Source organism: Malus domestica, chromosome 13, assembly GCF_042453785.1.
Source record: "Malus domestica chromosome 13, GDT2T_hap1".
Lineage (NCBI taxonomy): Eukaryota > Viridiplantae > Streptophyta > Magnoliopsida > Rosales > Rosaceae > Malus > Malus domestica.
Genome location: NC_091673.1, coordinates 27,682,088 through 27,703,406, shown reverse-complemented (window position 1 = coordinate 27,703,406; position 21,319 = coordinate 27,682,088). Strand labels below are relative to the sequence as shown.

The 21,319-nt window shown below is 41.7% G+C and overlaps 2 protein-coding genes across 4 annotated transcripts; one reads left to right on the top strand and one right to left on the bottom strand.

Moving 5' to 3' along the window:
• Positions 1-318: 318 nt before the first annotated feature.
• LOC103405408 (uncharacterized) lies at positions 319-19,889 on the top strand. 3 transcript variants are annotated; one of them, XM_029090892.2, is made up of 6 exons: positions 319-582; positions 793-1,080; positions 1,221-1,336; positions 1,986-2,121; positions 10,951-11,026; positions 19,335-19,889. In XM_029090892.2, exons 2-5 carry the CDS (start codon positions 906-908, stop codon positions 10,953-10,955), a joined length of 432 nt encoding a protein of 143 aa, XP_028946725.1. In that variant the 5' UTR covers positions 319-582; positions 793-905; the 3' UTR covers positions 10,956-11,026; positions 19,335-19,889. The 3 variants fall into 3 exon arrangements, with proteins under 3 accessions (XP_028946725.1, XP_028946724.1, XP_070667158.1); XM_029090891.2 differs by having other exon boundaries at positions 320-582; positions 904-1,080; XM_070811057.1 differs by lacking the exon at positions 19,335-19,889 and having other exon boundaries at positions 320-582; positions 904-1,080; positions 10,951-11,324.
• On the bottom strand, positions 15,144-19,341 carry LOC139190666 (uncharacterized). The gene is made up of 2 exons (XM_070811056.1): positions 17,950-19,341; positions 15,144-17,859 (listed from the first exon to the last, which is right to left on the bottom strand). The coding sequence occupies exon 2, from the start codon at positions 15,909-15,911 to the stop codon at positions 15,237-15,239; it is 675 nt and encodes a 224-aa protein (XP_070667157.1). The 5' UTR covers positions 15,912-17,859; positions 17,950-19,341; the 3' UTR covers positions 15,144-15,236.
• Positions 19,890-21,319: the final 1,430 nt, after the last annotated feature.

Genomic DNA, 21,319 nt, shown 5'->3' with positions numbered 1-21,319 from the left:
AAATATATTTTTGACGGACTCATACCAAGTCGTAATGATCGTTAATAATAGAAATGTTAGAATGGAATGGTACGCACAGTAGAGAAACTGTCAAATGACCCTTTTCGTCAATGAGATTCTGGTTCTCAGTCTTAAATGTAGGACGTATTTGTGAATCTTTGGAGGCACAATGTTAAGTAAAGTAAGAAATGCCAAACTAATCACTGTGCATTATTTTATCTCAGAATCTTTTTCATTTAGGCAGTTTCTAAAATAGGGTTAAAACTAAACAATCAACAACCGTCAATATATCCATTTTACAATTTGTAAAAATTTTCGTTTCCGTTGCTAGTTATCTTTCTTGTTCTTGCGTACTAATTAGTGTCTGGTGGTTTTTTTGTGCTTATGATGAGCTAGCTGAGTTGTTTCTACCATCATCCTTTTAACAATTGTTTTTTCTTCTTCTCATTTTCTGGCAGAAATTGCTACAAGAGATTTAATACCAGGCAGCAAATCCATGTTAAAAGGTCTTCAGATCCTGATTGGCTGAGTACCTCTTTGGGAGTAATGCTTCAGATAGCAACAATCATAGAATCAACTGAGGTAGTCTGTCACTATGCTCTTTAAATCAAATGGTCGTTAGTCTGAAGGATGCCCAGAGTCTATTACTGGAATATATTGTACAACTAGAACAAAACAGAATTGTTTTTATCTTCGGCAATATGAGGCCTAGAAATTTTGTCCATTTTGATGCTTGATGAATCCATCTTGAGATCCTTCAAACTCATTCTGATAACTTCTTGGACTTTTTAGGCACATAAGGGTAGACAGATGACTTTAGAAATTACAACTGCCTGATAGTACCTAGATCACATATATGATTAGCAGACCAATGATGAAACAATGGGCTATAATGAGGCGCAGGCATGCAAAAGAGTGTCCTGCAAGAACTACACAATGCTATTGTTGATATGATTTGTTGGTCTTCTGACGAGCACAATTCGAAGACTGCAATTGTAGAAGGCTACAACTCTGATAAACAAAAGCAACTGTTACGAAGGTGTGAGAACAGTGGTGTTAAAACAAGGTTGCAGATCGCTTGTAAGTCTTAACTTTTCACTGCTGTGATTTCTGCTGGTATGATTGTTTATTCTTTCTCCTTTTGAGGGGGTTTTCCTGCACAAGAGAAGGAAACTAGCCTTGAATATATGATGTCTTTTGTTCTTCATTCATCATAATAGATGTGGAAGGGGCTGGCAGAGGAGCCATAGCTGCAGACAATCTGAAAGTTGGAGATACTGCTCTGGAGATCCCAATGTCTTTAATAGTTTCTGAGGAGCTTGTGCAAGCTGATATGGTATGTTTTACCGCTTGAGAAACGTTTTTAATACTTTTAATTTGTCAGCATTTGTTACCTCTGGGTTTAGTTAAGAGGCTTCTGAAAATATATTAGGGGAAACAGAAAAATTAAAGTGAACCTACATTGACTCCACATCTAGCAAGAGGTGTACTGCTCTAATATGAAAGTAATAAATGGCTCTAGATGTGGATGATGATCAATTTTTATAAACATATGTTTACCTACCACATGTGGAGTTTGAGCATCATTCTTCCCACATGTGGAGTTTGTTTTCCCAAGCCACATTAAGTTACCAATTCAGCCATTGAGAAAATTGATCTTTATCACAGTCGTGATCCAACTTTACTCATCTTGTAAGCATAAATAGGCTACTCTCTATAGTGCCTAATATGAATCCTTGTCCCCTGTATACAACATTTTTGTTGTCAGATTTCCGTCTAGACTAGTCTGATGCTGCTCTCTCTCTCTCTCTTGTATGTCTTGATATATAAGCATAGTGATGCAACTGTACTGTTTCCCTTGTTCTTGCTGAGGTAATGATGCTCAGAGCTAGAGTAGGTTTTAGGTCTGTTGGGTCCAATACATATTGAGGGGCATTATGAACAAGAAATGTGGTCCAATATATTACCTCTTTTTTTTACTGCAGTATCATGTATTAGAGAAGTTTGAAGGCATTACTCCTCCTGAGACAATGTTGTTGTTGTGGAGCATGAAGGAGAGGCGCAATTGTGATTCAAAATACAAGATGTGCTTTGACACACTTCCTGAAGATTTTAATACTGGTATTTTGACTGCTTGTGACTTTGTTTTCCTATTAAATCTATTATGTAACTTTGTGCAACTATAAAATTCCGCTTATATGAAATTCTAGTTTGCTTTTAGTATTCTCTGTAAAAGTATAATATTTCTTTATGTAGATAGTAATAATTTGATGTTAGGTCAAACATGGAACTTATCCATTATGTTTTCAAGGAAGTTGTTTATTCATAAGCTGCTCAGTGTTAGTATATGTGGTAATAAATGATAAACTCATGCTATGAAAATAAATTCAGACAACATATATGTGACTTAGAAAAGATAGCTACCTAATAGCCATGAAGCTGTGTTCCATTTTTTGGATAAAAGTTCTTACAAATCTATGATTCTCTATGGTCAAATTTTATGTTTAATTGTTCAGTAAGAGGTAATACTATCTAGAAATGCTGGAAAAATTAGGCAAATGAGTTTGTCAAGCATGAGACCCAAATATTGGGAAAGTTTGTGGTTGTGCTATCGTATGTCTGTTTTATCTTTTCTGCTTAATTGTAATGCGAAGACACACCTTTTGTCCTGTGGTTTCTGTGGTTGTAAAGGATAATAAAAATCATCCCTGTTGGCAATTCAGTTAGAATAAGCCTAAGATGGCAATCATGCTCTTTGCAGTGGACTTTTTGCTAGATAGATTTGTACATACAACAACAACAACAACAACAAAGCATTTTCCCACTAAGTGGGGTCGGCTATATGAATCCTAGAACGCCATTGCGCTCGGTTTTGTGTCATGTCCTCTGTTAGATCCAAGTACTCAAGTCTTTTCTTAGGGTCTCTTCCAAAGTTTTCCTAGGTCTTCCTCTACCCCTTCGGCCCTGAACCTCTGTCCCGTAGTCACATTTTCGAACCGGAGCGTCAGTAGGCCTTCTTTGCACATGTCCAAACCACCGGAACCGATTTTCTCTCATATTTCCTTCAATTTTGGCTACTCCTACTTTACCTCGGATATCCTCATTCCCAATCTTATCCTTTCTCGTGTGCCCATACATCCCACGAAGCATCCTCATCTCCGCTACACCCATTTTGTGTACGTGTTGATGCTTCACCGCCCAACATTTTGTGCCATACAACATCGCTGGCCTTATTGCCATCCTATAAAATTTTCCCTTGAGCTTCAGTGGCCTACGACGGTCACACAACACGCCGGATGCACTCTTACACTTCATCCATCCAGCTTGTATTCTATGGTTGAGATCTCTATCTAATTCTCCGTTCTCTTACAAGATAGATCCTAGGTAGCGAAAACGGTCACTTTTTGTGATCTTCGCTAGATTGCTCCGGTCATTAGTGTGGATAAGTATATAAATGGATAGAGATAGGAAAGCAAACACAAGATGTACGTGGTTCACCCAGATTGGCTACGTCCACGGAATAGAGGAGTTCTCATTAATTGTGAAGGGTTTACACAAGTACATAGGTTCAAGCTCTCCTTTAGTGAGTACAAGTGAATGATTTAGTACAAATGACATTAGGAAATATTGTGGGAGAATGATCTCGTAACCACGAAACTTCTAAGTACCGGAGTGTGGTATCGTCTTGACTTGCCTTATCTGTCTCATAGGTAGATGTGGCATCTTCTCTGGAAGTACTCTTCCTCCATCCAGGGGTGGTATCTGTAACTGGTGGAGATGCACAAGGTAATGTATCAATTTCACTTGAAGCTTACTTGTAGTTTCAGGCTTGGTCAAGCGTGATACAAACCATGTAGTAGGAGTCCCCCAAGTCGCCGGGCTAGGGGATCTGCTGAAAGAGGTGACAGACAAGGTAAGCAATCAGAGCTCCGGCTGATTGTTCACATTCTCCTTATCTTGCAGGCAGCATGAAGGATAAAGAGAAGAAAAATGAGAAGAGATGATATGGGATACTTTTGCTTTTGAAGAAGTAACTTTCCACAGGCTTATTCTTGAACCGGGCTGGAGGGTTTTCTGGTTTCCTCCAGAGTATAAGGCCGACTGAAGAATTTGAGGGTCAAAACAAGTCCATCAAATCTAGAGTACGTTCGACCCTGCTGATATGGGATACTTTTGCTTTTGACAGAGTAGTGGATGTATCGGCACGTGTGCTGTTACGCTTGTCTCCACATGCTTCCTTGTATCCTTCTCACTTGCTCTATCTGTTCCTCAGGCAGATGCGGTATCTTCCCTGGAAGCATAAGATGTTGAAGATGAGTACTCGAGAGCAATGCCAGGTAAGTAATCAGGTAAGGGGTTCCAGGCAGTCAGTTCCTGGCTGGAAGCTTGATTCCAAGTGCTGACTGATTGCTCTCTTTCTCTTTGTCTTGCAGGTAAGAACAAGGCCAAAGGAAAAGACAGGGAAAAAGCATGATATGGGATACTCTTGCTTTTAACCCTGATGATATGAGATATTCTTGCTCTAGTATAGCTTGTTTACAGAGGTATTATCGGGGGGAAAGAAAGCTGAATATTTCGAAAGGCTTCGTTAGGAGTGCCCTCTCAGATAAGAGAAAGGGTTGAGCATTTTTGCAGGTCTGCCTGTCCGTTAGGGATGGAGGTCGACATATATAGGAGTCTCCCTAACATCAAGTAATAATGCTATTCCTTTACCCTGCTTGGTCATAGCACGGTAGTGGGAGCTGCCAGCTTCACATGTTTTAACTCTGTCAGAGCACTTTGAAAAAGTGGTCTGTGGTATCTGGAAAGCTGATGTTGTGTGTGAAGATTACAGACAAGCTTTATCCAAGGAGGTCCAGCTCTTGAAGTTGGGAAAGTGGTGCCTCTTCGATTTTCGAACAAGCAGTCCTGTCGGGGATTTGGCTCTCGAGATTCGGAGAACGATGCCTCTTCGATTTTTGAGAAAGCAAACCTGCTGGGGGTCTGGCTCTCGAGATTCGGAGAGCGATGTCTCTTCGATTTTTGAGAAAGTAATCATGTTGGGAGTCTGGCTCTCGAGATTCGGAGGGCAGTGCCTCTTCGATTTTGGAGCAAGCAATCTTGTTGGGAGTGTTTTCTCGAATGTGAGTAAAGGTTGGGCATGTTTGCTAGTCTACCTTGCCACGAAGCACAGAGGTTGACACACAGGGACTTTCCAATTATCCAGCAGTGGTACTGTTCATTTACCCTCTCTTCGATTTTTGAGAAAGTAATCATGTTGGGAGTCTGGCTCTCGAGATTCGGAGGGCGGTGCCTTTTCAATTTTGGAGCAAGCAATCTTGTTGGGAGTGTTTTCTCGAATGTGAGTAAAGGTTGGGCATGTTTGCTAGTCTACCTTGCCACGAAGCACAAAGGTTGACACACGGGGACTTTCCAATTATCCAGCAGTGGTACTGTTCCTTTACCCTCTCTTCGATTTTTGAGAAAGTAATCATGTTGGGAGTCTGGCTCTCGAGATTCGGAGGGCGGTGCCTCTTCGATTTTGGAGCAAGCAATCCTGTTGGGAGTGTTTTCCCGAATGTGAGTAAAGGTTGGGCATGTTTGCTAGTCTACATTTCCACGAAGCACAGAGGTTGACACACCGGGACTTTCCAATTATCCAGCAGTGGTACTGTTCCTTTACCCTTGTGGGTAATAATATGGTAGCTAGACCTTCAAAATTTATGTGTCTAAACTTTGTTAGTGTTGTTTCTTTGCAATTCTTTTACCCTTCTTGGTCAGAGCGATGTAGCGGGAGCTGCAAGCTTCACGTGTCTCAACTTTGTCAGAGAACTTTGGCAAAGTTATCTGTGGTACCCATGAGTTACTGTTGCGTGTGGGAAGTGGGTGATTGAACAGTACGATTCATGTGCTTTCTACTTCGCCAGAAATCTTCGACAGAATGCCCATAATTTCCGCAAAGCTGAGTGTGCGTGTGACAGGTGCTGACAAGGCTGGAAAAGTAGGTGCCTCTTCGATTTCTGAGATCGGCCCTCGTGGTCTCTGAGCAGCCCAGCTTTTGAGAAAGCAAGCCTCTTCGATTTCTGAGATCGGCCTTCGTGGTCTTTGAGCAGCCCAGCTTTTGAGAAAGCAAACGTCTCTTCGATTTCTGAGATCAACCCTCGTGGTCTCTGAGCAGCCCAGCTTTTGAGAAAGCAAACGCCTCTTCGATTTCTGAGCAGGCGCCTCTTCGATTTCTGAAGCTTCGTCGAGTGCAGATTTTTATAGGGGCTGACATTAAGTTCCAAAGCACACTTGAATATCCACCAGTAGAAGCTCCATTCTTGCACTTCTAGGTCTTGATTTGTTCGACCTCCTCTCTTCAACACCTTTGAAAATGTATGGCCCATCCGACCGTCGTTTTGACTTGAACCTTGTTGAAGAGGCAGCCTCGCCTTCTCCAGACAACATATGGCGTCTATCCTTCGTCTCCCCTACTGGTCCTCTTACCGTTGGGGATTCTGTGATGAAGAATGATATGACCGTTGAGGTAGTGGCCAGGAACCTTCTCACTCCTAAAGATAACAGACTACTTTCCAAACGGTCTGATGAGTTGGCTGTTAAGGATTCTCTGGCTCTCAGTGTTCAGTGTGCAGGTTCTGTGTCTAATATGGCCCAACGCCTATTTGCTCGAACCCGCCAAGTTGAATCATTGGCGGCTGAAGTGATGAGTCTCAAACAGGAGATTAGAGGGCTCAAGCATGAGAATAAACAGTTGCACCGGCTCGCACATGACTATGCTACAAACATGAAGAGGAAGCTTGACCAGATGAAGGAATCTGATGGTCAGGTTTTACTTGATCATCAGAGATTTGTGGGTTTGTTCCAAAGGCATTTATTACCTTCGTCTTCTGGGGCTGTACCGCGTAATGAAGCTCCAAATGATCAACCTCTGATGCCTCCTCCTTCTAGGGTTTTGTCCAGTACTGAGGCTCCGAATGATCCCCCTCCGGTGCCTTCTCTTTCTGGGGCTCTACCGACTGCTGAGACTTCTCCTAAGCCACCTTTGTGAAGGGTCCCTCTTGTTTGTTTATTTTGACTCAAGTATATGTACATATTTGTAACTTATCGGGGATATCAATAAATAAGCTTTCCTTCATTTCAACGTATTGTGTTAAATACACCAAAGCCTTCTTCGCTAAGTTCTTTGAATTTTCTTTTGTTGAAGCTTGTATGTTGAAGCTTTGTGAGTGGAGCATGTAGGTTGAGGTAGTGTTCCCTTAATTTCCCGAGTGAGGAAAACTTCTCGGTTGGAGACTTGGAAAATCCAAGTCACTGAGTGGGATCGGCTATATGAATCTTAGAACGCCATTGTGTTTTGTCCTGTGTCATGTCCTCCGTTAGATCCAAGTACTCTAAGTCTTTTCTTAGGGTCTCTTCCAAAGTTTTCCTAGGTCTTCCTCTACCCCTTCGGCCCTGAACCTCTGTCCCATAGTCGCATCTTCTAATCGGAGCGTCAGTAGGCCTTCTTTGCACATGTCCAAACCACCGTAACCGATTTTCTCTCATCTTTCCTTCAATTTCGGCTACTCCTACTTTACCTCGGATATCCTCAGTCCTAATCTTATCCATTCTCGTGTGCCCACACATCCAACGAAGCATCCTCATCTCCGTTACACCCATTTTGTGTACGTGTTGATGCTTCACCGCCCAACATTCTGTGCCATACAGCATTGCCGGCCTTATTGCCGTCCTATAAAATTTTCCCTTGAGCTTCAGTGGCATACGGCGGTCACACAACACGCCGGATGCACTCTTCCACTTCATCCATCCAGCTTGTATTCTATGGTTGAGATCTCCATCTAATTCTCCGGTCTTTTGCAAAATAGATCCTAGGTAACGAAAACGGTCGCTCTTTGGTATTTCTTGATCTCTGATCCTCACCCCTAACTCGTTTTGGCCTCCATTTGCACTGAACTTGCACTCCATATATTCTGTCTTTGACCGGCTTAGGCGAAGACCTTTAGATTCCAACACTTCTCTCCAAAGGTTAAGCTTTGCATTTACCCCTTCCTGAGTTTCATCTATCAACACTATATCGTCTGCGAAAAGCATACACCAAGGAATATCATCTTGAATATGTCCTGTTAACTCATCCATTACCAACGCAAAAAGGTAAGGACTTAAGGATGAGCCTTGATGTAATCCTACAGTTATGGGAAAGCTTTCTGTTTGTCCTTCATGAGTTCTTACGGAAGTCTTTGCTCCTTCATACATATCCTGTATAGCTTGGATATATGCTACTCGTACTCCTTTCTTCTCTAAAATCCTCCAAGGAATGTCTCTTGGGACCCTATCATACGCTTTTTCCAAATCTATAAAGACCATGTGTAAATCCTTTTTCCCATCTCTATATCTTTCCATCAATCTTCGTAATAAATAGATTGCCTCCATGGTTGAGCGCCCTGGCATGAACCCGAATTGGTTGTCCGAAACCCGTGTCTCTTGCCTCAATCTATACTCAATGACTCTCTCCCAGAGCTTCATTGTATGACTCATTAGCTTAATACCCCTATAGTTCATGCAATTTTGTACATCGCCCTTATTCTTGTAGATAGGCACCAAAGTGCTCGTTCGCCACTCATTTGGCATCTTCTTCGTTTTCAAAATCCTATTGAAAATGTCAGTGAGCCATGTTATACCTGTCTCTCCCAAAACTTTCCACACTTCGATTGGTATATCGTCTGGGCCTACTGCTTTTCTATGCTTCATCTTCTTCAAAGCTACAACCACTTCTTCCTTCCGGATTCTACGATAAAAAGAGTAGTTTCTACACTCTTTTGAGTTACTCAACTCCCCTAAAGAAGCACTCATTTCATGTCCTTCATTGAAAAGATTATGAAAATAACCTTTCCATCTGTCTTTAACCGCGTTCTCTGTAGCAAGAACCTTTCCATCCTCATCCTTGATGCACCTCACTTGGTTTAGGTCCCTTGTCTTCTTTTCCCTTGCTCTAGCTAGTTTATAGATATCCCACTCTCCTTCTTTGGTATCTAGTCGCTTATACATATCGTCATAAGCCGCTAACTTAGCTTCTCTCACAGCTTTCTTCGCCTCTTGCTTCGCTTTTCTATACCTCTCACCATTTTCATCGGTCCTATCCTTGTATAAGGCTCTACAACATTCCTTCTTAGCCTTCACCTTTGTTTGTACCTCCTCATTCCACCACCAAGATTCCTTTTGGTGTGGGGCAAAGCCCTTGGACTCTCCTAATACCTCTTTTGCTACTTTTCGGATACAACTAGCCATGGAATCCCATATTTGGTTAGCTTCCCCCTCTCTATCCCACACACACTGGGTGATTACTTTCTCTTTGAAAATGGCTTGTTTTTCTTCTTTTAGATTCCACCATCTAGTCCTTGGGCACTTCCAAGTCTTGTTCTTTTTTCTCACTCTTTTGATATGTACATCCATCACCAACAAGCGATGTTGATTAGCCACGCTCTCTCCTGGTATAACTTTGCAATCCTTACAAGTTATACGATCCCCTTTCCTCATTAGAAGAAAATCTATTTGTGTTTTTGACGACCCACTCTTGTAGGTGATCACATGTTCTTCTCTCTTCTTAAAGAAGGTGTTGGCTAAGAAGAGATCATATGCCATTGCAAAATCCAAGATAGCTTCCCCATCCTCGTTTCTCTCCCCAAAACCATGGCCACCATGAAAACCTCCATAGTTGCCTGTCTCCCTGCCCACTTGTCCATTTAAATCTTCTCCTATAAATAACTTCTCCGTCTGAGCAATTCTTTGCACCAAGTCTCCAAGGTCTTCCCAAAATTTCTCCTTCGAACTCGTATCCAACCCTACTTGAGGTGCGTACGCACTAATCACATTGATAAGTTCTTGTCCTATTACAATCTTGATTGCCATGATTCTATCTCCTACCCTCTTGACATCTACAACATCTTGTGTCAAGGTCTTGTCCACGATGATGCCAACACCGTTTCTCGTTCTATTTGTGCCCGAATACCATAGTTTAAACCCTGAGTTTTCTAGATCCTTTGCCTTACGACCAACCCACTTAGTTTCTTGTAGGCACATAATATTTATCCTTCTCCTCACCATAACTTCTACTACTTCCATAGATTTTCCCGTCAAGGTTCCTATATTCCACGTTCCTAAACGCATTTTGCTCTCTTGAACTCTACCCTTCTGTCCTAGCTTCTTCACCCTTCCCCGTCTAATAGGATCAAAGTACTTCTTTTGTGTGTCCCGTGTAAAGTTGATAGGAGCATATGCTCCCAAACAACTTTGAGTGGAGTCGTTCGAAAAGAAGTTTCTATAGCCCCTTGCTCATTTAACACTGCATCCGGGTGCCGATGAAGATACAGCGACCCTTGCTCACTTATCACTGTGCTCGGGCCACACAGCGCGCCACTTACGGGTGACGCCCTAGCTTTAGCGCGATTTCGTTCTGGATTCATTTTCATAAGGATTCGACGTGATCATGGAGTGCCGGCTGTCGACTACCTGATGCCCTCCCCCTCCTCCTTTATCCGGGCTTGGGACCGGCAATGTAAGATAAACTTACACGGCGGAGTTCTAGATAGATTTGTACATGAGAAAAAAAAAAGATGCCAGGAAAATGATGTTTCATAAAACTACAAATTTCTTATTGTCACATATTTGAATCTTAAAAGCTTTCAACTAAGGTGGACTTGCAATAAGGTGCAGACCACAGAGGGAAACTGTTGGTTTTAGTTTCTTGGAAGTTTGAAGAATTGCGGTGGGGTGTTGTGCAGAAAAATATTCTTGTCTATTTTTATTTGTATAGATAAAGAATTAGGTGAAGTTATTTAGTATTACACCATATAAAATAAGTATGCATATTTGGTGTATTGGAGGACCATTTCTGATATTATTACAGTGATTTGTTTGTTTTAATTTATCTTTTCCTTTATTTCTTAATCATTCTTCCCTAAATGCTGCAAGGTTGAGTTTTGGAGCCAACGTGATGATGGTTTTGGTTGGAACTGTGCTGTTGGATGAGATAACACGAGCAAAACAGGTTATTAGACGTTTCAATGTATTGTTATTAGATTACCTTTTTTGACATTTATGACCTCTTTTTTCAGTTATAGACAAAAAAATTGTCCATACTGTTGCATGATTCATGCATATAAGAATGGGTGGTCACTTGTAAATGGGAGATCAGGCTGACAATGATATTCAGCCCTGTCCAACAAAAATCACCTCATTTAGTGTACATTTTTTATAGTCACTATTTGTAATCTACTTGGGTTCTAAAAACCTGGTACACTGTTCAGTGGCCGCACTTTAATTAACTCATCTTTGTTGTCTGTTTACTTCTTGGGGAATGTTGAAGTTCACATTCTTGTCTGCTGGCAATGCTGCTTGTTTGTTGTCTTTCCAACTTATAAGTAGGACTACTTTTGTTTGTTTTCTTTCTTGAGTTATCCTGTTGTTGCATTCGCTGCTGAGAAACCTAAATCTTAAGTTGTTTGAAGTTGGAAACTGAATCACTTGTTGGTTGATATCCATGGAAAGGATCGCTACCGGCAACTGATTATAACCATCTAGCCAATATGCTTTTGTGAATTGGTTGCCACACTCCTAGACAGATTGTTTATTTTAAAGACTTAAATGCCACCAGGAAATAATGGCCTTGTATTATCTACCTTGAAATCCTGTCTATCAAGATCATGCAGTGCAGGACAAGAATGCTGTCTTACAGTGTTACGTTATGGAAATTTCTCCAGTTGTCATCTAGTTACCTTCTACGGCTTTGCACCACAAAGAGAGAACCCATATGATTGTTATTCCACTAGGTAATTTTTTTTACTCTATAACGTTCCAGTCATTAACTCCGCCTGTGTAAGTTTATCTTACATTGCCGGTCCCAAGCCCGGGTAAAGGAGGAGGGGGAGAGCGTCAGGTAGTCGACAACCGGCACTCCACAGTTACGTCGAATCCTTATGAAAATGAATCCAGAACGAAATCGCGCTAAAGCTAGGGCGTCACCCGTAAGTGGCGCGCTGTGTGGCCCGAGCACAGTGATAAGTGAGCAAGGGTTGCTGTATCTCCATCGGCACCCGGATGCAGTGTTAAATGAGCAAGGGGGCCATAGAAACTTCTTTTCGAACGACTCCACTCAAAGTTGTTTGGGAGCATATGCTCCTATCAACTTTACACAGGACACACAAAAGAAGTACTTTGATCCTATTGGACGGGGGACGGTGAATAAGCTAGGACAGAAGGGTAGAGTTCAAGAGAGTAGAATGCGTTTAGGAACGTGGAATATAGGAACCTTAACAGAAAAATCTATGGAAGTAGTGGAAGTTATGGTGAGGAGAAGGATAAATATTATGTGCCTACAAGAAACTAAGTGGGTTGGTGTTAAGGCAAAGGATCTAGAAAACTCAGGGTTTAAACTTTGGTATTCAGGCACAAGTAGAACGAGAAACGGTGTTGGCATCATCGTGGACAAGATCTTGACACAAAATGTTGTAGATGTCAAGAGGGTAGGAGATAGAATCATGGCAATCAAGATTGTAATAGGACAAGAACTCATCAATGTCATTAGTGCGTACGCACCTCAAGTAGGGTTGAATATGAGTTCGAAGGAGAAATTTTGGGAAGACCTTGGAGACTTGGTGCAAGGAATTGCCCAGACGGAGAAGTTATTTATAGGAGGAGATTTAAATGGACACGTGGGCAGGGAGACAGGCAACTATAGAGGTTTTCATGGTGGTCATGGTTTTGGGGAGAGAAACGAGGATGGGGAAGCTATCTTGGATTTTGCAATGGCATATGATCTCTTCTTAGCCAACACCTTCTTTAAGAAGAGAGAAGAACATGTGATCACCTACAAGAGTGGGTCGTCAAAAACACAAATAGATTTTCTTCTAATGAGGAAAGGGGATCATATAGCTTGTAAGGATTGCAAAGTTATACCGGGAGAGAGCTTGGCTAATCAACATCGCTTGTTGGTGATGGATGTACATATCAAAAGAGTGAGAAAAAAGAACAAGACTTGGAAGTGCTCAAGGACTAGATGGTGGAATCTAAAAGGAGAAAAACAAGCCATTTTTAAAGAGAAAGTAATCACCCAGTGTGGGTGGGATAAAGAGGGGGAAGCTAGCCAAATGTGGGATTCCATGGCTAGTTGTATCCGAAAAGTAGCAAAAGAGGTATTAGGAGAGTCCAAGGGCTTTGCCCCACACCAAAAGGAATCTTGGTGGTGGAATGAGGAGGTACAAACAAAGGTGAAGGCTAAGAAGGAATGTTGTAAAGCCTTATACAAGGACAGGACCGATTAAAATGGTGAAAGGTATAGAAGAGCGAAACAAGAGGCGAAGAAAGCTGTGAGAGAAGCTAAGTTAGCGGCTTATGACAACATGTATAAGCGACTAGATACCAAAGAAGGAGAGTTGGATATCTATAAACTAGCTAGAGCAAGGGAAAAGAAGACAAGGGACCTAAACCAAGAGAGGTGCATCAAGGATAAGGATGGAAAGGTTCTTGCTACAGAGAATGCGGTCAAAGACAGATGGAGAGGTTATTTTCATAATCTTTTCAATGAAGGACATGAAAGGAGTACTTCTTTAGGGGAGTTGAGTAACTCAGAAGAGTGTAGAAACTACTCCTTTTATCGTCGAATCAGGAAGGAAGAAGTGGTTGTAGCTTTGAAGAAGATGAAGCATAAAAAAGCAGTGGGCCCAGACGATATACCGATCGAAGTGTGGAAAGTCTTGGGAGAGACAGGTATAGCATGGCTCACTGACCTTTTCAATAGGATTTTGAAAACGAAGAAGATGCCAACTGAGTGGCGAAATAGCACTTTGGTGCCTATCTACAAGAATAAGGGCGATGTACAAAATTGCATGAACTATAGGGGTATTAAGCTAATGAGCCATACAATGAAGCTCTGGGAGAGAGTCATTGAGCATAGATTGAGGCAAGAGACACGGGTTTTGGACAACCAATTCGGGTTCATGCCAGGGCGCTCAACCATGGAGGCAATCTATCTCTTACGAAGATTGATGGAAAGATATAGAGATGGGAAAAAGGATTTACACATGGTCTTTATAGATTTGGAAAAAGCGTATGATAGGGTCCCAAGAGACATTATTTGGAGGATTTTAGAGAAGAAAGGAGTACGAGTAGCATATATCCAAGCTATAAAGGATATGTATGAAGGAGCAAAGACTGTCGTAAGAACTCATGAATGACAAACCGAAAGCTTCCCCATAACTGTAAGATTACATCAAGGCTCATCCTTAAGTCCTTACCTTTTTGCGTTGGTAATGGATGAGTTAACAGGACATATTCAAGATGATATTCCTTGGTGTATGCTTTTCGCAGACGATATAGTGTTGATAGATGAAACTCAGGAAGGGGTAAATGCGAAGCTTAACCTTTGGAGAGAAGTGTTGGAATCTAAAGGTCTTCGCCTAAGCCGATCAAAGACAGAATATATGGAGTGCAAGTTCAGTGCAATTGGAGGCCAAAATGAGTTAAGGGTGAGGATCAGAGATCAGGAAATACCAAAGAGCGATCGTTTTCGCTACTTAGGATCTATCTTGCAAAAGAACAGAGAATTAGATGGAGATCTCAACCATAGAATACAAGCTGGATGGATGAAGTGGAAGAGTGCATCCAGCATGTTGTGTGATCGCCGTATGCCACTGAAGCTCAAGGGAAAATTTTCTAGGACATCAATAAGGCCGGCGATGCTGTATGGCACAGAATGTTGGGCGGTGAAGCATCAACACGTACACAAAATGGTTGTAGCGGAGATGAGGATGCTTCGTTGGATGTGTGGGCACACGAGAAATGACAAGATTAGGAATGAGGATATTCGAGGTAAAGTAGGAGTAGCCAAAATTGTAGGAAAATTGAGAGAAAATCGGTTACGGTGGTTTGGACATGTGCAAAGAAAGCCTACTGACGCTCCGGTTAGAAGATGCGACTACGGGACAGAGCTCTAGGGCCGGAGAGGTAGAGGAAGACCTAGGAAAACTTTGGAAGAGACTCTAAGAAAAGACTTAGAGTATTTGGATCTAACGGAGGACATGATACATGACCGAGCACAATAGCATTCTAAGATTCATATAGCCGACCCCACTCAGTGAAGAAGGCTTTGGTTTATTTAACACAATACGTTAAAATGAAGCAAAACTTATTTATTGATATCTCCGATAAGTTACAAATATGTACATATACATGAGTCAAAATAAACAAACAAGAGGGAGCCTTCACAAAGGTTGCTTAGGAGAAGTCTCAGCAGTCGGTAGAGCCCCAAAAAGAGAAGGCACCGGAGGGGGATCATTCAGAGCTTCAGTATTGGACAGAACCCTAGAAGGAGGAGGCATCGAAGGTTGATCATTTGGAGCTTCAGTACGCGGTACAGCCCCAGAAGACAAAGGCAATAAATGCCTTTGGAACAAACCCACAAACCGCTGATGATCAAGTAAAACCTGACCATCAGATTCCTTCATCTGGTCAAGCTTCGTCTTCATGTTTGTAGCATAGTCATGTGCGAGCCGGTGCAACTGTTTGTTCTCATGCTTGAGCCCTTTAATTTCTTGTTTGAGACTCATCACTTCAACCGCCAATGATTCAACTTGGCGGGTTCGAGCAAATAGGCGCTGGGCCATATTAGACACAGAACCTGCACACTGAACACTTAGAGCCAGAGAATCCTTAACAGCCAACTCATCAGACCGTTTGGAAAGTAGTCTGTTATCTTTGGGAGTGAGAAGGTTCCTGGCCACCACCGCAGCAGTCATATCATTCTTTATTACGGAATCCCCAACGGTAAGCGGACCAGTAGGGGATAAGAAGGATGGGCGCCATATGTTGTCTGGATAAGGCGTGGCTGCCTCTTCAACGAGGTTCAAGTCAAAATGACGGTCGGAAGGGCCAGACATTTTCAAAGGTGTTGAAGAGAGAAGAGGTCGAACAAATCAAGATCTTAGAAGTGCAAGAAGGGAGCTTCTACTGGTGATGATTCAAGTGTGCTTTGGAACTTAATGCCAGCCCTTATAAAAATCTGCACTCGACGGAGTTTCAGAAATCGAAGAGGCGCTTGCCCAGAAATCGAAGAGACGTTTGCTTTCTCAAAAGCTGGGCTGCTCAGAGACCACGAGGGCCGATCTCAGAAATCGAAAAGGCGTTTGCTTTCTCAAAAGCTGGGCTGCTCAAAGACCACGAAGGCTGATCTCAGAAATCGAAGAGGCGCTTGCTTTCTCAAAAGCTGGGCTGCTCAATGACCACGATGGCCGATCTCAGAAATCGAAGAGGCACCTGCTTTTTCAGCCTTGTCAGCACCTGTCACATGCACACTCAGCTTTACTGAAATTACGGGCATTCTGTTGAAGATTTCTAGTGAAGTAGAAAGCACGTGAATCTTACTGTTCAATCATCCACTTTCCACACGCACCATCAGCTCATGGGTACCATAGATAACTTTACCAAAGATTTCTGACAAAGTTTAGACACATGAAGCTTGCAGCTCCCACTACATCGCTATGACCAAGAAAGGTAAAAGAATAGCAAAGAAACAGCACTAACAAAGTTTAGATACATAAATTTTGAAGGTCTAGTTACCATATTATTACCTACAAGGGTAAAGGAACAGCACCGCTGCTGGATAATTGGAAAGTCCTTGTGTGTCAACCTCTGTGCTCTGTGGCAAGGTAGACTAGCAAACATGCCCAACCTTTACTTACATTCGAGAAAACACTCCCAACAAGATTGCTTGCTCCAAAATCGAAGCGGTACCGTCCTCCGAATCTTGAGAGCCAGACTCCCAACATGATTACTTTCTCAAAAATCGAAGAGACACCGCTCTCCGAATCTCGAGAGCTAGACTCCCAGCAGGATTGCTCTCTAAAAAATCGAAGAGGCACCGTTTTCTGAATCTCGAGAGCCAGATCTCCGACAGGATTGCTTGTACGAAAACCGAAGAGGCACCGCTTTCTCAACTTCGAGAGCCAGATCTTTTTGGATAAAGCTTGTCTGTAATCTTCACACGCAACATCAGCTTTCCAGATACCATAGACCACTTTTTCAAAGTGCTCTGACACACGTGAAGCTGGCAGCTCCCACTACCGTGTTATGACCAAGCAGGGTAAACGAATAGCATTACTACTTGTTAGGGAAACTCCTATATATGTCGACCTCCATCCTCAACGGACAGGCAGACCTGCAAAAATGCTTAACCCTTCCTCATATCTGAGAGGGCACTCCCAACGAAGCCTCTCGAAATACTCAGCTTTTTTTCCCCCCGATAATACCTCTGCAAACAAGCTACACCAGAGCAAGAATATCTCATATCATCAGGGTTAAAAGCAAGAGTATCACATATCATGCTTTTTCCCTGTCTTTTCCTTTGGCCTTGTTCTTACCTGCAAGACAAGGAGAAAGAGAGCAATCAGTCAGCACTTAGAATCAAGTTTCCAGTCAGGAACTGACTGCCTGGAACCCCTTACCTGATTACTTACCTGGTATTGCTCTCGAGTACCCATCTTCAACATCTTAAGCTTCCAGAGAAGATACCACATCTGCCTGAGGAACAGATAGGGAAAGTGAGAAGGATACAAGGAAGCATGTGGAGACAAGCATAACAGAACACGTGCCGATACATCCACTACTTTGTCAACAGCAAAAGTATCCCATATCAGCAGGGTCGAACGTACTCTAGATTTGATGAACGTGTTTTGACCCTCAAATTCTTCAGTCGGCCTTATACTCTGGAGGAAACCAGAAAATCCTCCAGCCCAGTTCAAGAATAAGCTTATGGAAAGTTACTTCTTCAAAAGCAAAAGTATCTCATATCATCTATTCTCCTTTTCTTCTCTTTATCCTTCATGCTGCCTGCAAGATAGGGAGAATGAGAACAATCAGCCGGAACTCGAAATCAAACTTCTGATCTGGGACTGATTGCTTGGAGCTCTGATTGCTTACCTTGTCTGTCACCTCTTTCAGCAGATCCCCTAGCTCAGCGACTTGGGGGACTCATACTACATGGTTTGTATCGCGCTTGACCAAGTCTGAAACTACAAGTAAGCTTCAAGTGAAATTGATACATTACCTTGTGCATCTCCACCAGTTAAAGATACCACCCCTGGATGGAGGAAGCGTACTGCCAGAGAAGATGTCACATCTACCTATGAGACACTTAAGGCAAGTAAAGACGAGAGCCTGCACCTATGTCATTTGTACTAAATCATTCACTTGTACTCACTAAAGGAGAGCTTGAACCTATGTACTTGCATAAACCCTTCACAATTAATGAGAACTCCTCTACTCCGTGGACGTAGCCAATCTGGGTGAACCACGTACATCTTGTGTTTGCTTTCCTGTCTCCATCCATTTACATACTTATCCACACTAATGACCAGAGCAATCTAGCGAAGATCACAAACTTAATACTCTCTGTTGTACCAAAGTCCTCACTGATTTTGTGCATCAACAATCCTTAAGTCCTTACCTTTTTGCGTTGGTAATGGATGAGTTAACAGGACATATTCAAGATGATATTCCTTGGTGTATGCTTTTCGTAGACGATATAGTGTTGATAGATGAAACTCAGGAGGGGTAAATGCGAAGCTTAACTTTTGGAGAGAAGTGTTGGAATCTAAAGGTCTTCGCCTAAGCCGATCAAAGACAGAATATATGGAGTGCAAGTTCATTGCAAATGAAGGCCAAAATGAGTTAGGGGTGAGGATCGGAGATCAGGAAATACCAAAGAGCGACCGTTTTCGCTACCTAGGATCTATCTTGCAAAAGAACGGAGAATTAGATGGAGATCTCAACCATAGAATACAAGCTGGATGGATGAAGTGGAAGAGTGCTTCCGGCGTGTTGTGTAACCGTCGTAGGCCACTAAAGCTCAAGGGAAAATTTTATAGGACGACAATAAGGCCGGCGATGCTGTATGGCACAGAATGTTGGGCGATGAAGCATCAACACGTACACAAAATGGGTTTGGACATGTACAAAGAAGTCCTACTGACGCTCCGGTTCGAAGATGGGACTACGGGATAGAGGTTCAGGGCTGAAGGGGTAGAGGTAGATCTAGGAAAACTTTGGAAGAGACCCTAAGAAAAGACTTAGAGTACTTGGATCTAACGGAGGATATGACACAAAACCGCGCACAATGGCGTTCTAGGATTCATATAGCCGACCCCACTTAATGGGAAAAGGCTTTGTTGTTGTTGTTGTTGTTGTATAACGTTCCAGTCATTAATGCTTTCTATAAATGATCTGTGAAAGGCCATTGCATTATTGTTGAATAATGTCTGAACACTTGTGCTCTTAGATTTAATTAGTACTTTGTCCTCATGCAGATTTCGGTGCTGCTCAAAATGAATTTACTGATGGCAGCTCCATATCCAACTGGACCACTCACATGCTGTGGGGTGCATGGTTCTCAAAGAATCGTGATATTTTCTACTACGGCCTGCCCTCCCCATTGTTGGACTTCTCAAGGATATGCAACGAGGCATTGTCCCTTCAGTTTTTAACTTGGTGTTATTGTGGCCTCAAACTGGTGAAACACGAATTGTCTAAAATGGATGGCTGACGGAGTTGTCTAAAACGCATGGTTGACGGAATTTGTCTGAAATTGGCAAAAGACGAGAGGCTCGAAGCAAATGTACGTTTCAAAAAAAGAAAAGCATTTTAATGTTTGAGTTGAGTATATACCATACCAAACTAGTGATCATAAACCTTTGATTGTTAAAAGTTTAGGACAATAATCTCTATCAATCAATTTGTCTGGCAAATTGAAGAATTCTGTTTGTCCTCATTGTATGGTCATAATTCATTAGATTTGTAAAGCAATCAATTATTCTTGTTATTCTTCTTTTGTTAGTAAAATAATAATCCCATCCCACCCCCAACTAATCATATTTATGCACATTGTTTTAATTGTGGTCAATGAATTTCTTGCCATTTTTAATATTTGGGCAACTTTTTGTTTATTTTTTGTGGGAGACAAGGATACCAACTTTTGACTTTGAGCCTCCAAAACGGTTCAATCTACAAATTATATGATTCTAATGGGCCCGCATTTAAGGAGAATACATAAGGGCATAAGATGTGAGACTGAAAAACGTTGGACAGATGGAGGCTCTCGAACTCTGTGACGAACCTAATAAACTTTCATATCTTGTTGCCACTTAGTACTATGGTCGAGTGGTAAAGAAAAAAAAAACTTTCATATCTTGTTGGATATGCAACGGTGACACATGAAATTTTCCTTGAGCTAAGGCCCAATCACTCGAAAGGTAGAAAATACTTTCATTAATTTACTTAGTATTGTAACTTATTTTACTGGAGGGAGAGAGAGTGTAGCAAAGAGAGACAAGAAAGATGAGGAATTTTTTGTCTTTCTTTATAGTAAATTGAATAGGATTCCTTGTCTTGCAAGTAATATATTCATAAAGGGATAAGATCTTCTAGAATGCTACATACAATGTACTGATGATTTGCACAATCACATGTGCTATAATTAATAACACTCTCCATGAGTGTAAATATTCAAGTAGTGGTCGCATCATATCATGTATGATCTAGAAGCAGGTAATGAAGTCATCTCGTCTAGTCTGCACAATGAGGGCATGCGAGTCTAAAAATAAATTGAAGAATGCATAAGTAAAACTTACAAAACTTGGTTATGGTAAAACCCAAGGTGGGATAAAAACCCCATAGTCTAAGGAGAAAGGTGAAAAGATGCATTAAGTTAAAACTAAATGCATTTAGGACGTAAGTAGAATGCACATAAGGGTATGATAAGTTTAGTATAGGTGCCTCATTAAAACCTCGTTAGGTAGAAAGAACCCAGTGGAAAAAATGCTCATAATCTAAGGAAAAAATAGTATATTAAAGTCAAACGAGCATACTTCTGGATACTCCCCTTGAGTTCGACAAAACTTCCAAATGAGAACTACAAGCATTGCAAATCAAACAATTTATGCATACCAATTCTTTGGATATGCTTTTAGAAGTAGAGTTCAGAAGTGACTTCGTGAAGAGGTTGGCAAAGTTCTCTTGGGATTGGATTTGCTTGACTTCATGATGCGAAAATTATCTTAACACACAAATTTAACCCTCTTTTGACAATTGTAGTACAAGTATAAGTAGGGATCGTTCTGGACCGGGGATTAGGAGGGCTTGCTAATAACCTCTAAACTGACTCAAAAACATAAAACTAAACTTAAAACCACTTAACAAGACTCACAAGACTCAAAGAAAACTTAAAATACTCAAAACAGCTTAAAATAACTAAATAAACTTAAACTAGACACTAGGAATGACTTTGGACGAAAAT